This window comes from Eulemur rufifrons, chromosome 2, assembly GCF_041146395.1.
Source record: "Eulemur rufifrons isolate Redbay chromosome 2, OSU_ERuf_1, whole genome shotgun sequence".
Taxonomy (NCBI): Eukaryota; Metazoa; Chordata; class Mammalia; order Primates; family Lemuridae; genus Eulemur; species Eulemur rufifrons.
Window position 1 is genome coordinate 83272639 of NC_090984.1, and position 14297 is coordinate 83286935.

Here is a 14297-nt window from a genome sequence, read left to right on the forward strand (position 1 = left end):
ACTAAAGACAACTTAAATATCTATCGAGAGGAAATTCGTTAAATAAATTATAATACATTAGTACAACAGAATATTATGCAGATATTAAAAATAAATATTTATATCTATATTTCTTAATGAAAATACCCTTACTGTAAGAAGACATACACAGAAAATTTTTTTTTTAAATTTGGGGAACATATATTTCCAAATTTAAACTTGGTTAGAGAAGTTATGGTTGACTATAATTTTCTTTTTTATAGTTTTCTGTATTATCTGAAAAAAAGGCTAAAGACTTATAATAAGTCTAAAAATACTACACTATATACATGCTAAGGGAATATTTAATAACATGTCATTAAGACAAAAATATTACTTTAATAAATAATTTAGAAAACTACATCATGAACACATTAACTCAATGATTTAATTATAACCTGTGACTTTAAGAGGGGGAGAGAAGGGACAGAACTAAGGTCACAGAAAGACATAATAAAGACCACAATCATTTATTTGAGCCTAAAATATAATGTCCTTTAGATCATCATGACAACACAAGAAGAGGACATTCACTCAGCATTTATAGCTGATAATAGTGCTCCTATGTCACTCTAGAAATGTAAAAAAGTATCAATTTATAATATTCTAGCTATGTTCAATATAGAGAACTGAAATCAAATAATCTAGGTTACAACTGTTGTGCCCTTGAATACACTATTACACAGCGATTCTCCGCATAGCAATGTTTCAATGACAGACTGCATATACAACAGTGATCTCATAAGATTATAATACCTTATTTTTACTGTACCTTTTCTGTGTTTAGATGTTTAGCTACACAGATATTTACCATTATGTTATAATTGCTTACAGTACTCAGTGCAGTAATGCTATACAGGGTTGTAGCCTAGGACCCATAGGCCATACAGCCTAGCTGTGTAGTAGACTATGCCATCTAGGTTTGTGTAGGTACACACTACGATGTTGGCACAACAACAAAATTGCCTAGTGACACATTTCTCAGAACGTATCTCTGTGGTTAAGTGATGTATGACAGTACAAGCAAAACATCAGAAAAGGCCTTTCGTAAGATAGTATTTTGTTCTAAAACTGTATAAATAATAATAGTAGCTAACATTTGTTGAATGTTTACCATTGGGTAAACGTTGTACATAAAGCACTGTACATCTTGTGTCTCATTTAGTCCCCACAATAACTATGTGCAGCAGGTGCTACTATGACATAATACATTTTGCACAGTAAAGAACAGAGAAGCGAACATACAGGCAGTAAGAAATAAATCAACGATTTGAGGCCAAGCAGTCTGATTTTCTGGAATCTATGTGCTTCATAACAAATATTACTCTAGATTAAGTACTTTAACTGGACTTGAGCCACACTCGTCTCAGTAAGACATGTAAACTTTTAGCAGTAGACTAGAAATCCTGTATGCATAATGAGTGAGGAATAAAACAGAGCAACCCAATGAATATTCAGCTCATAGAACATCATTCCTGTGCCAGCAAAGCCTAGAAAATTGTGTACTAACATATGCTATCTTTAACTTATCTAGTTTTTATTTCAAATGACATCCTTATTACAAAATATACTCACAAATGTTCCCAATAATGCATTTGTTATTATTTGAACTATGTCTTGCACATGAGTGCTAGCTAGTAGAATGCTCTCTATTTTGCCTTCTTCATGTCTGGCAAGCAGCAGGGCTGGAAGAGTTGCAGCATATTTATTTGACCTATGGAGAAATGTAGTATTAAAATTCCCAACCAAAATGTAACAAGTAATCAAAAATATGAAAAATTAGGCTGGGAGGTCACAGTGGGAAACAGCAAGTGGGAAGCCCTACTGGTAAGGAAAAAATGAGCTAAATTTCCAGACAAACTATTATCTTCTATATGAGGCTATCTGAGAAAGTTCAAGAGCCTTGACAACCAAGATTAAAAGAAAGTAACACATAATCTAGCCAGATTTTTTTCCTATACAATTTATTCATCCAGAAAATGTCTAAACAGGATTTGGAACACACTGAATGATTCTCAACCTTTTTGGACTGCCCCCTACACTACTGAGTAAGGAGATGGCCATTTATGAGAAACCTACTATCTACCAGGCACTACACTAGGTGCTTTAGTTATATTTTTATTTAACCCTCAGAACAGTCCTATAAAGTAGGCATTTTAACCCCATTTTACAGATGAGGAAACAGGACTTAGAGACTGATAAATAACAGACACAGACTTCAAATGAGGTGCTCCTGACGTAAAGTCTGTGCTCTCTGCACTGAAACAAGGGCCCAAATCCACCCACAACCGCTTTTGCTAATTAAACCTAAAAGAAAATTGTCTAAATAGGTAAAATGCTTTGTGTGAAATTACTAGTGAGGTAGTCATGTGTAATAACTTAGTTCATGCCAGAGCAAAGTACAGACATTACAATATTATATGCATTACTAGAAAGCCCAGTCTTCAGATCACCTAGAGAAGCCTCTTAGTTGACCAGGTGGTTATAAACAAAACGCATTCTGAAAACTACTGGTCTAGTTCTTTGGACCATAGCTAAATGCACAATGAGAGTAGATTAGAAGACAGTGGTGATTATCCATTGTCAGATGGAGAGGTCTTCCTAGTGCAGTATTTACTTTTAAAAAATCGTTAATTTCTCAGACAGAACACAAGCTTGATCACCAACAGCATATGTCACTAGTGTTCAAGATGAAAGACTTAAGCTTAGAAATCACAATTGGGAATATTATAGTTAGAAGGTAAGAAAGATAAACTATTGGGGCTTAGTAAGTCCACTTGCACCTGAAAAATGGCCATTAGTGCAGCATGTGATTTGTATTAATAATAATCTCCAAATTTGCAGTTCAGTCCCTCATTCTGTAGCAACTAAAACATTTTGGTACACCATAGAGGCCCTGTCTTCTATAGATAAAGCAATTTTACTGGTTAAAAAAGACTCAAGATGCTCAAGAAATAAAATTCTCCAAAGACTATGACAATTCCAAAGAACCAAAATTATAGGTAACAGAACCCAAAGAGAAAAATTTTTATAAGAAAATGATTTAGTATGAATCCAGGATCGCCCCATGGGGGCTTTGGCCTAAAGTAAAAGAATATCTAAGGAATCTAAATAGTCTGGTACTTCCCAGATCTTCCTAGAAGGAAATTAAAAATGTATTTATGTGGCTGTGCTATCTTCCTTCATCAGCTGTTTAAAGACAAGTAATGCATTATTTTGCATAACTTCTTCCATCCTAAAATTAGAAGAACACAAAACTTACAGTATCAAAACATCTTCTTCAGAATAAATTCCAGTGATAACATATCCTTTTAGATGCTTTCCTGCTTCAGTGAAATCTTCTTTTGCTATAAATACACAGACAAGACAAAAGTCTGAAACCTTTAAAATAATGTATGTGATTCAATTGATGAAGAGATTAATATAGATGGTAGGTTTCCATTATTAATTACAAAGATAAATATAGTGAAGACCTCACATAGTAGTTCTAAAATAAATCTGTGTCCATTTTATGACATTTGATTACTCAAGAAATATAAATTGATGTAGTAAAACTATGGTTTCCTAAACAAATGTACTCTAAATGTAATTTATAAGATTCTAATCATACAGTTACTGAATAAATATTTGTTGGCTTTTAATTTTTCCTAAGACAGGGTAAATGGAGACAGCTATCTAACATGTAGCCTGAAAACAGAAACAGGTATGTGTATTTATAATCACAAAATCTAAAAGTGCCTATATGCATAAAAAAATAGAAGACTGGAAATTCCAGTCCTCTGTGTTAGGATTGTGCAATTATGATAGATTTGTGTCTTATTTTTTATTTCTTGCATTTTCTGTAATGTGTTTTCATTACTGCTGAACTTTGAATAATTTGTATTGATACAAATTAATGACAAATCTAATGGCCCATGATGGTGCCAAATTTAGATCACAAAAGATATAAAAGTAGCAGGCATTTCAAAATTAACAGATAATCTCAAGTAAAATGTTGACATGAAACTTATAAGATATATTTCTTTTTTTTTTTCTTTGTTTTATTTTGCAACCTAGAGGATAATCTCAAAAAGATATATTTCAAAATGTATAGTTTATGGTATCCAAATGTTTTTGGTCATTTGTTAGGATGTACATATTCAAAATAAAAACTATTTCTGTAGATTTTCATAAATAATAGCATATTCTGGATTATGTTAATGACTATTTTATAATACAGAAGCAAGTTTGGATTAAATCACTGTAGACTAATGAGTAAAAAGCAGAGGTGGACTTACAGGTAAATGATGTATTCTTGCCAAGTGAAGGCCAAATGATAGCTCAGCTCATGCATGAACAATTTACAGTAACTCAGATACAAAAACATTGCTGGAAGAATTGAGTCATAAAGCACCTAGTCGGCTAGGCATGCTGAACCCAAAGTTCCATACCTTAGAAGTTGGCCCTATATTCATAATGTAAATATTCAACACTTTAACACTGGGTAACCACAGGATTATTTTCTTTAACAAGAGTACATACTTTCCGTAAAATTGAGAAACACTGTCTGCAGGAAAGCAAACTTACTAGAGTGGCTCAGTCAACCAGTAAGCAGCATTGGGAGCTCACTTATAATTATAAATTTAATGAGAAACTCATTAAAATATTTTCTTTAGCTTGTGCTACACAAAAGTAGAAAAGACTCATAAGAAAACAGCAATTAGAAAGGACTGTGTGCCTATACTTTCATTTCTAAGAGAAATGAAGATGTTGAGCTAAATTCTGCTCAACAGATGATCTTAACTAAAACAATGACATTATAGAGTTGGTTTCAGTTTCTTCTGATTTCTTTTTAGATAAGTAACAGTAGAAAAATACACTAATATTTCCATATAATTTCCCAACACAGAAGGCTATCTACTCACGAATATGTCTCTTAAAAAGTCTCTTCCTGAATCTACTTATTCATAAATCTTAAGTAACTCATGGGATGGGACAGTATAAGACTGTAGATCTCAGGTGCATATCCATTTCCACTAAATTAAAGTGTATGTTTTCCTCTGAACATTCAAAACCAGGCATATTCTCCCCCTTGGTGAAAATTTTATGTCTATGTCAGAATACATGGCAACCTCAAATACAAGAAAATACTCAATTTTCTAAATAAAAAGATACATAAAAAGCTCTTCTGGCTACTAGAAATATATTTGGGACATAGATAATATACAAATGATAACTTAAAATTATAGTTTAACTATAAATATATTTTAATTGCATAAAATACATTTATATAGCAATATTGCTTTTTCCACTATGACAGCTTATTGAATAATTGTATTTATACACTCACTTACATACACATCCCTATTTTTTTTTTTTTTAGCTCTGTCAGCAGAGAGAGCTGAGAAGCAAGAACACCCCAGTAACTGAAAGCACTGATAACCTCTAGATTGGTTTCTAAATTTAATTTGCCACTAAAAGGAAACCTGAACTCTTTGGAGAAATGGCTATTTCAGGAATGAGGCTGGGAATATCTTGTGCTAAAAGGACATATTCAAGGAACGATGAAGACATGTCAAAAGGATAGAAAAGTCAGATCCAAGGGGCTCCCACTCACCAAATCTGGGACAGTGTGAGCAAACTAATCATAGTAACTGATTATAGCCCATTGAATAAAATAAGAATTCAGGAGTCTATAGAGATAAACAAATAAATGAGAAGAGAAAGCTCTGTTTTAGAGCAGAATGCCAACTAATAAATGTAGAAGAAATGATGAATTAGAAAATTTCCATTTGACAACCATCATAGTGATAGCTCTTACAAGCAATGGATTCTAGAACTGGAATGCAGAAGTATGATGAGAAACAGAACATTTCTCAGAGTTTTAAATTATCTCTCCACAAGATACTTATTAATTACACAGGAAGAGATAGTAACTTTCTAGTACAGGGGCCTGGCAGATACACCGGTGAACAAAAGAGACATTTCTGCCCTCCTGAAGTTCACACTGTATGTCTTCAAACCATTAGAATCTACAGAAACAAAAAATCAACATGTAGTACAAAATAAGTGCTCAATAAATTTTAGTAATTAGCTTTTATTAGTAAGACACAAATTTATATAAAATTTAATGAATTCATAATAATAGTCTTTTATCCTTATTTATTCTCTTATTCAGTGGACTTTGATAGTTTAGCTACTACATGTAATTGTCTGCAAAAAGCAAGACAAAACAAAAGAAAAGGAACTAATACCTAACTGAAAAGGTTGGGAAAAGTCAATCCAGTGAAATAATAAGGTATCATATCCAGACTCAATCATTTTGGCACAACAGAACTACCTGTATATAATTTAACATTATGCTTTTGACTTTTGTTGAGAGATGACTACATGTAAATTTTATCATCATTTATGTAAAAATATGATCAAATATACTGTTTCTTATGTCAATCTCCTATATAAAAAACAACATGAAAAACTCCTCTCAGTATTTACAATCAGGAAAAAGTTTTCTCTGTGGATAAACCAGCATCCTAAGTTGTATGTTGCCATTTATTATGTAATGATCATAAGATGGCAAAAATTTTATCTTTCCTTTTTTGGTTGCTACCAGATTGCTCAGGGTAAGTTTTACGATCAACTACAGTGTCTCCTAGACTTTCTACATAACTGTCCCCTACTGTTTTATTGCTTAACTCTTATCCTTATTTTAATGATTTTATTATATTTGTGCTTTTTATTATCTGAAGACTTAAATTCTTCTTGGAAGGAGGCCCAGTGTAAATAATAAATGAGAACATCAGGGCACCAGGCACCTGAGGAACATAGAAGACAAAGTCAACAGTGGAAGAAAAAACATTAGAAAGAGAAGATGGAGGAGTAAAACACAGACTCACTTCACAATTTTTCCTTAAAAAATTTTTTTCCTTAAAAAATTTTTTTCCATTAAAAATCTATGGTTCTAGGATTTTGCCTTCTAAGATGGTAGGCCACCGGGCACACAATGTTCTTACTATTCTTTTTAGTAAGTTCCTTTGCCTTTTATTTTAAAGATTTTGAAAACAGAGAAAAATTACTAGACATAAATATGTAGAAAGCAAAATTTAATAAGTAGTTAGTAGCATCTGCTATGTACAAATATAATGCTTGACAGTGGAGTCCTCTTCCCATACAAATATTCTTAAAAGATTTCATTCAGAATTTGAAATTCATCTCAAAGGAAAGAAAAATAAGAAAGGGGGAAGTTTGCTAGATAAACAGAGTTATTATAGTGAAGAAAACATTAGGGGTTTTGTTACCAATTCAAGAGGCCATTGATATGCAAAGGCAACAAACAACATTCTCAGAAATACTATTGGTCAGAAAAAAGACCCTATTTGTACTCTTCCTTAAAAACTTACTGAAAGATATATTCCTATGAAGCAAGAGGTAAATAGAGTCTAAGAAAAGTTGTGATATTAAAATAACACAGTAGTTTATGATGCCATTTAATACTATAAAAATTAAAATAATTGCTGTAAGCATTATATCAAAGTTGAATGCAAAAACATTAATTTGAAATGCATCAAGAATAAGATGAATTAACGGGTAGATACACAGGTATATACTAAAGCAAGTACAGTTAAACGCTAATGGTAGAATCTAGGTGTTGGGTATATGGATGTCTACTGTAAAATTCTTTCAACTCTGCTGTATATTTGAAAATTTTCATCATAAATGTTGGGAAAGTGAATGCAAAGATTTTTGCATGTATAATGAAAAAAAAAAAAAAAAGCTCAGCAATAATGACAAGCTGAGTCTATAATATGAGACCACAGAGGCTCATACAGAAGAAAAAAGCATAGAAGAAATTAAAAGTATCTTCAGCTTCTACAAGAGGGAGTCAAAATCATTGAAATGGTCTTCAGCTTTATAGGTTCAAATATGTGTTTTTATGAACATGTTCTCTAGTCCTGGAGAAAATACAAGCAAAAGAAGCATACTCCATATTTTAAAAAACTAAAGAAAAACAAACTAAAGAAACACCAATGAAACATAAAACAAGCAGCAGATATCTAAATAAGATAATAAATGCAAATGGCTAATGTTCACCTAGAAGACTCAATAGGCAAAAAAGACAAGAAAATGTAAAAAGAGACAAGTAAGAGACTTGACCAATCATGTAATCAACATGTGTTATAAAACTAATAGATTTATCCCTAGGTAAAGTGAATAAAACAGAAAACATTTAAACAGACATATATACACACACATATAAATATGGATTTAAAATGGTGATGGTAAAATCACATGTAAGTGGAGGGGAAAAAAAGGACAATTGTTAAATATTTAGAAAAAAATAAAACTGGCCTCGAACCTCATCCCATGCACTAAAAAAAGTTTAGAAGGTTAAAAACTTTTTAAAAAGCAAAAGAAAAAATCAAAGGACACAATCAACAACAGTAAAAAGGCAACCTACAGAATATAGGAGAAAATATTTGCAAATCATATATTTGATAAAGGGCTAATATCCAGAATATATAAAGAACTCCTGCAACTCAACAAAAAATACAAATAAGCTGATTTAAAAATGGGCAAAGGATGTATTTAATAGATAGACATTTCTCCAAGAAGATATACAATGGCCAAAAAGCATAATGAAAAGATGCTCAACATCACTAGTTGCACTAGCAGTGCAAATCAAAACCACAATGAGATATCACCTCACACCCATTAGGATGGCTACTATCAAAAAATAAAATCATAAAATAACAAGTATTGGCAAGGATGTTGAAGAAATTGTAACGCTTGTACGTCGTATAGAAATGTAAAATGGTATAGCCAGTATAGAAAATAGTACTGCAGTTCCTCAAAAAATTAAAAATAGAACTACCATATGATCCAACAATTCCACTTCTGGATATATATCCAAAAGAACTGAAAGTAGAGTCTCAAGGAGGTACTTGTACACACATGTTCACAGCAACATTATTCACAATAGCCAAGAGATATAAGCAAACCAAGTACCCATTGATGGATAAATGGATAAACAAAATGTGGTGTATATATATATACAATGGAATATTATTCAGCCTTAAAAATGGGAGGAAATTCTAACACATGCTACAACATAGATGAACCTTGAGGTCATTATGCTAAGTGAAATAAGACAGTCAGGAAAAGACAAATACTGTATGATTTCACTTCCAATAAGCTACTTCCAGTAGTCAGATTCATATAAATGGAAAATAGAATGGTGGTTACCAGGGCCTAGGGGAAGGGAGAAATGGAGAGTTGTCATTTAATGGGTATAGAGTTTCAGTTTTCCAATACGAAAAAAGTTCTGGAGATTAGTTGGACAACAATGTGAATAAAAAATAGTTAAGATGGTAAATTTTATGTTATATATATTTAACCACAATTTTTTTAAAAAAGACTATTCAAAGCAAGAGTAAAAATTAAAGAAAATATTGTAAATTAAAAGCAACAAAAAATACAAGTGAATATTTACTGATAAGGATAATACAGATTTTTTATAATCAAAAGCAGTGAAAGAAAATCTCAAGATCAATATATTTAAAAACAAATCTTAAATTGCTATATATAAAAATATTAAATAGACAACAAACAAACTGAGGAAAAATAATTGGAAAAAAATGACAAAAGCTTAATATCCTTAATATATGAAGATCTTGGCCAGGCATGGTGCATCACACCTGTAATCTTCAGCACTTTGAGAGTCTGAAGTGAGAGGATCGCTTGATGCCAGGAGTTCAAGACCATCCTGGGCAACAAAAGTGATACCTCATTCTCTACAAAAAATTAAAAATTAAAAAAAAATATGAAGCTCTCATACTACTTGATTAGACAAGCACTAAAACACCATTTAGAAAAATGAGTAATATATATAATTTACAGAAGACATAAAGTTATTCTATTGAAAATCTATACTTCTTAAATAGTCTAAAATTCACATAAAGACTCATAAATAAAAATATTTTTTACATACAGCAAAAAAGGAAACAGCATACTGCTTGTAAATAGTTAAATCAGAGTATATATATTCAAATATTATGCAGCCATGTTTATGTCTGAAGAATATTAATCACATGGAAAAAATACAACTTAATATTAAATAAAACAAAAACAGCAATATACCTAAACAGTTTTAGCCCAATTATATTAAAATATATATAAATATGCAATACATAGGTACACAGAAAAAAGATGGAGGGCATTACATCAAAATTTACTAGCATTTGTCTTTGAATAATTAGATCACAAATTTTTATTTTTTCTTCAAACTTCTTGTATTTTCAAAATTCTGTGTAATTTAAAAGATATTCTTTTTTAAAAAAATGAATAAGCAATGAGTGTTTAACTGTATACTGTATTGTATAATTTAAAAGCTCAACTCTATTTACCTGTTGTCATGGTTGGACTAAATAGTCCCAGTACTGACACACGAGAATAGGAGATCATATGTTTATATAACTCCCCACTTAAATATTCTTCTGCTTCTTGGACTGACGTTATGATCACCGGACATGAAATCCTATTGCTGGATGAATATACAACTATATTAAAAATTAATTTTTAAGGATATTTTTCAGTTTATAAAAAAATAAGATGTACTAAACATAGCAAACGACATATTACACAGGATAAATATCTGACAAAATAAAGACAAATATTATTCATTAAAAAAACAGCCTTATTAAACAAAATTACTATCTCCCCCCAAAGTGATGGAATGTGCAGAGACTCTCCTTATCACTATTTATTTTGTGATCTCAATTCTAGTATCCTCCTTAACCAAGTATGTCAACAAAGTATGAGAAATAGAACTTCTATAGACCTAAACATTTAGAAATCTTATAGTGAAGCTGAGTACTTACAGCTGGATAAATTTTAGGAGATCTTCAGTTCCTAACATACCAGCATAAGACACTGGGTTCTTGCCTTCCTTGTACATCTTTACAACAGGAAATTCAGTAACATTTTGCTTAGTACATACACCAGACCAATCTGCACAGTTTACTCTAGTAAGCAGCATAGTGGATGTGCCTAAATAAAAGGAAAATCCATATTTTGTAATTATTAATATAGAAACCTCATTTGCTTAGCATTTTTATTATTTTTCTATTCCATTCTTATTTGAACTTCTCAGCATGAAAAACTCCTGCTTAAACACTCTCTTCCCTTGATCTTTGTAACACCTTCCCCTACTGGCTTTCTCCCCCACCTTTCTAACTTCTCCTTTTTGGTCCCTTATTGCAGGCTCTTCAGCCAGAAGAGTTGGGAGTTCCTCAAAGCTCAGTTTAAGCCTCCTTCTCTTCTTGTTCTACACGCTCGCCATCAACAATACCAACAACCTCAATACCAACAACCTAATGAAACCTAAATTTACGTCTTTGGCCCAGACTCCTCCTTGAAGTTCCAGACCCATGTAGTCTTACTGCCTTCTCTGTTTCCCTTTGAATGGAAACATCCTCAAACGCAACATGTCTAAAATACGGTTTCCTTCCTGTGTGTCTTGGTGAATGTGGCCACTCTTGTGCAACTCAGAAAACAAAGCGTCATCTTTCATGCCTCCCTATCCCTAAACCCTTCATATTTAATTAATCAGCATGTCTTTTCAATTTACTAACTAAATTTTAAATATCTTTAATTGCTGTCCATTTCTCTTTACTGCCTCTACTCTAGTCATCATTTCTCCTGGATATAACTATTAATACAATAGACTCACAATTCACTTCCCTGAATTTGATGTCCTGCATTAATGCTAGAGATACCTTTTCAAAACTCAAATCTGTTTCGGTACCAGCCCGCTCCCACCAACCTTGCAGAGTGTGTGACTACTTCAAGGGAAGCGTTTGTTCTCTGACATACCAATCCACATCAGGTTCCATTGGTATATGCTGTTATAGAACCACTCTCCTTTCCTTATCTCCTTATAATTATTACTCTTTTGTGTGGTTATCTGATTAATGTCCTCCACTAAGAGAATTCTTGAGAACAGAGACTGTATCTGTTTACTCACCAGTGATTTTATAGCATCTTGAGCACCTTAAATACGCATGTGAATAAATGACATATGTGAAACTCATCAAGGACTTCAGGGACCTATCTTATCTAAATAATATAATTTCTTTTCAGCCTAAGAACACACATAGTAACATATAATAGAATCTCAAACAGAAATTCCTAATTCTTCTACAATACGTAAAATTGTCTAAAATATAGAAATCACTGTGCAGAAAGAGATCAAACACTAAATAAAAAAGTGCCAAAAACTCAGCCACCAAAAGGAATAAATTCAAATAAAAAATAAACATTAATATCATATTAGATCAAAGAAAGCATCTTTGTATATCAACTTAACCCCATGTGATGAAAATTGTGAAATGTGATATTTTAATATCACCAGAAGTTTTTAATACTGAAAATTCATTTGTATAATTTTAGATACTTGATTTCTCATGGATGCAATAACTTATCTCTTCAGTGTTAACAATCTTGTTGATAATAGTCTGTCCTACAGTAGTTGTAAGACTACTTGTTGAAGTTAATCAATTTAAAAATTTTATTTTCTTTCTTATAAAATGGACTCAATATTTACTCATGTTTCAATCTGAATAGTCTAATATTCTAAAATGCCTAGAATATTACATTCCATGTATTTTGTCAATGCAATAATTTCAAATAAGTTCCTAATTTAAGGGGAAAAAATAGATTCTCTTAGATACAACATAAAAATTTGATATTTGCTGCCACCTTGTGACTGAGTGAAGAAGACTCTTCATTGTCTTGGACTAAAATGAAAAATGGCTTTTTCCCATGAAGTCAACATGAAAGACATAGTATGGGACTAAATGCCCGAAGTATTACAAAATTTTTCTAATTTATTTTACAAAGTTATAGTATAGGCTTCAAAAAAGACACAAAACACTATAAATACCTATGCTATGCATTTCTACAGTAAGCCCCATGAACTTCCAAAATAGTCAATTTATCTGATATCTAATTACTAAAAGGATTGCTATTTATAAAGAACAGACTGAATGAAAAGGAAAGCAAGACCTGGGCTGGTTATCTGATTTTTTATTCCACAAAGACATACAACTCAGAGCCCTTACATTGAGGGGGGAAGCAGTCTCTATTTGGTCATTAACAGAGAAGAGACGAAGGGAATCTGTTTCCATTTTCATTGGTGTCTAACCAAATGGGTTGGCGGGGCCAATAATGAATTCTGTTATTCAGGAACATTATCATATTACCATGGCATTATGATTTATATTTTCTCCTCCTTTTCCTTTCTTCTAATTATTTGCCAATAAGGCTAGAGAACCTAAAAGAAGAAATTTAAATTTGCCGATAGATTGCAACTATAAAGGAAAATCTGAAAGCAAATAACAGGGTTTGCTTTTTTAAAAAAAAAAAGTGATTATGGATCACAGTATTCACAGACTTAATTATCCCTTCACTCAGTTAATGAAAAAATCAAAAGTTGGATCAAGTGTGGTTGGGAAATAAAAGGAATGGTTCATTTAGGGTTGAATTTTTGGAATCAATTTCTTGAGTTCACAAAATCTCTAGTGTATAAATAGGTTACATATCAGTACATGTTTTCCTTTAAATAAAACAAAATTTATAAAATTCTATTACATTAGTTTACTCATTTATTCAGCAATTATTGAAAACCAGATATTTGACAATTCAAGGCAACATGCCAAGTCCAGTAAACTGACATAAGGCATACTACCTACCCATAAGCAACTTTCAAAATAATGAAAAAGGCTCTACACTAGAGCTCCCAAAAACTAAACTGTGGATACATTCCCAGAGTAGCCTGGAATAAGCCTATTTAACCATAATAGCTTCTATTCACAACATAAATGGTAGGAGAAAAGCATATTACAAAGTATTATATATTCTGTCTTACTCAAATGATTACAAAACATTATACACACCTAACTCATCATTATCTTTTACTGATAGGCCTTTTACTGACAGAAGCTACTTCTCCCTATGTCTTTGCTGGAAAGATGGTATAGATATCTTGAGTCAAAGTCCATTCCTTGGATTCTTATTTGCCCACCATTAGATCAGATTTCATAGAATACTTTAAATAAAAAGATGTTGGCTATTAAGAAATATTCTAGGCCACGAGGAGCAAACTGTATAGCTTTAAGAACACTGGGTCATTATCTGCAAAACTGGGTCTTATCTGCCAAGTTTTTATCTCAAGTATTTAATAGTAACTAGCACAAAACAGACAGTAAATGCTTGCTGAATGACTGAATTCAGCCAAAAAGGTT

General features: G+C 31.9%; 1 protein-coding gene across 1 annotated transcript in view; it reads right to left on the reverse strand.

Moving 5' to 3' along the window:
- TXNDC16 (thioredoxin domain containing 16) overlaps positions 1-14297 on the reverse strand; it is a 70880-nt gene that overhangs the window by 13023 nt on the left and 43560 nt on the right. The window contains exons 14-17 of the mRNA XM_069464896.1: positions 10875-11043; positions 10401-10537; positions 3281-3365; positions 1594-1732 (exon numbers count right to left, since the gene is read on the reverse strand). Of these exons, the coding sequence (XP_069320997.1) occupies positions 1594-1732; positions 3281-3365; positions 10401-10537; positions 10875-11043 (530 nt within the window). The remainder of the gene's footprint in view (positions 1-1593; positions 1733-3280; positions 3366-10400; positions 10538-10874; positions 11044-14297) is intronic.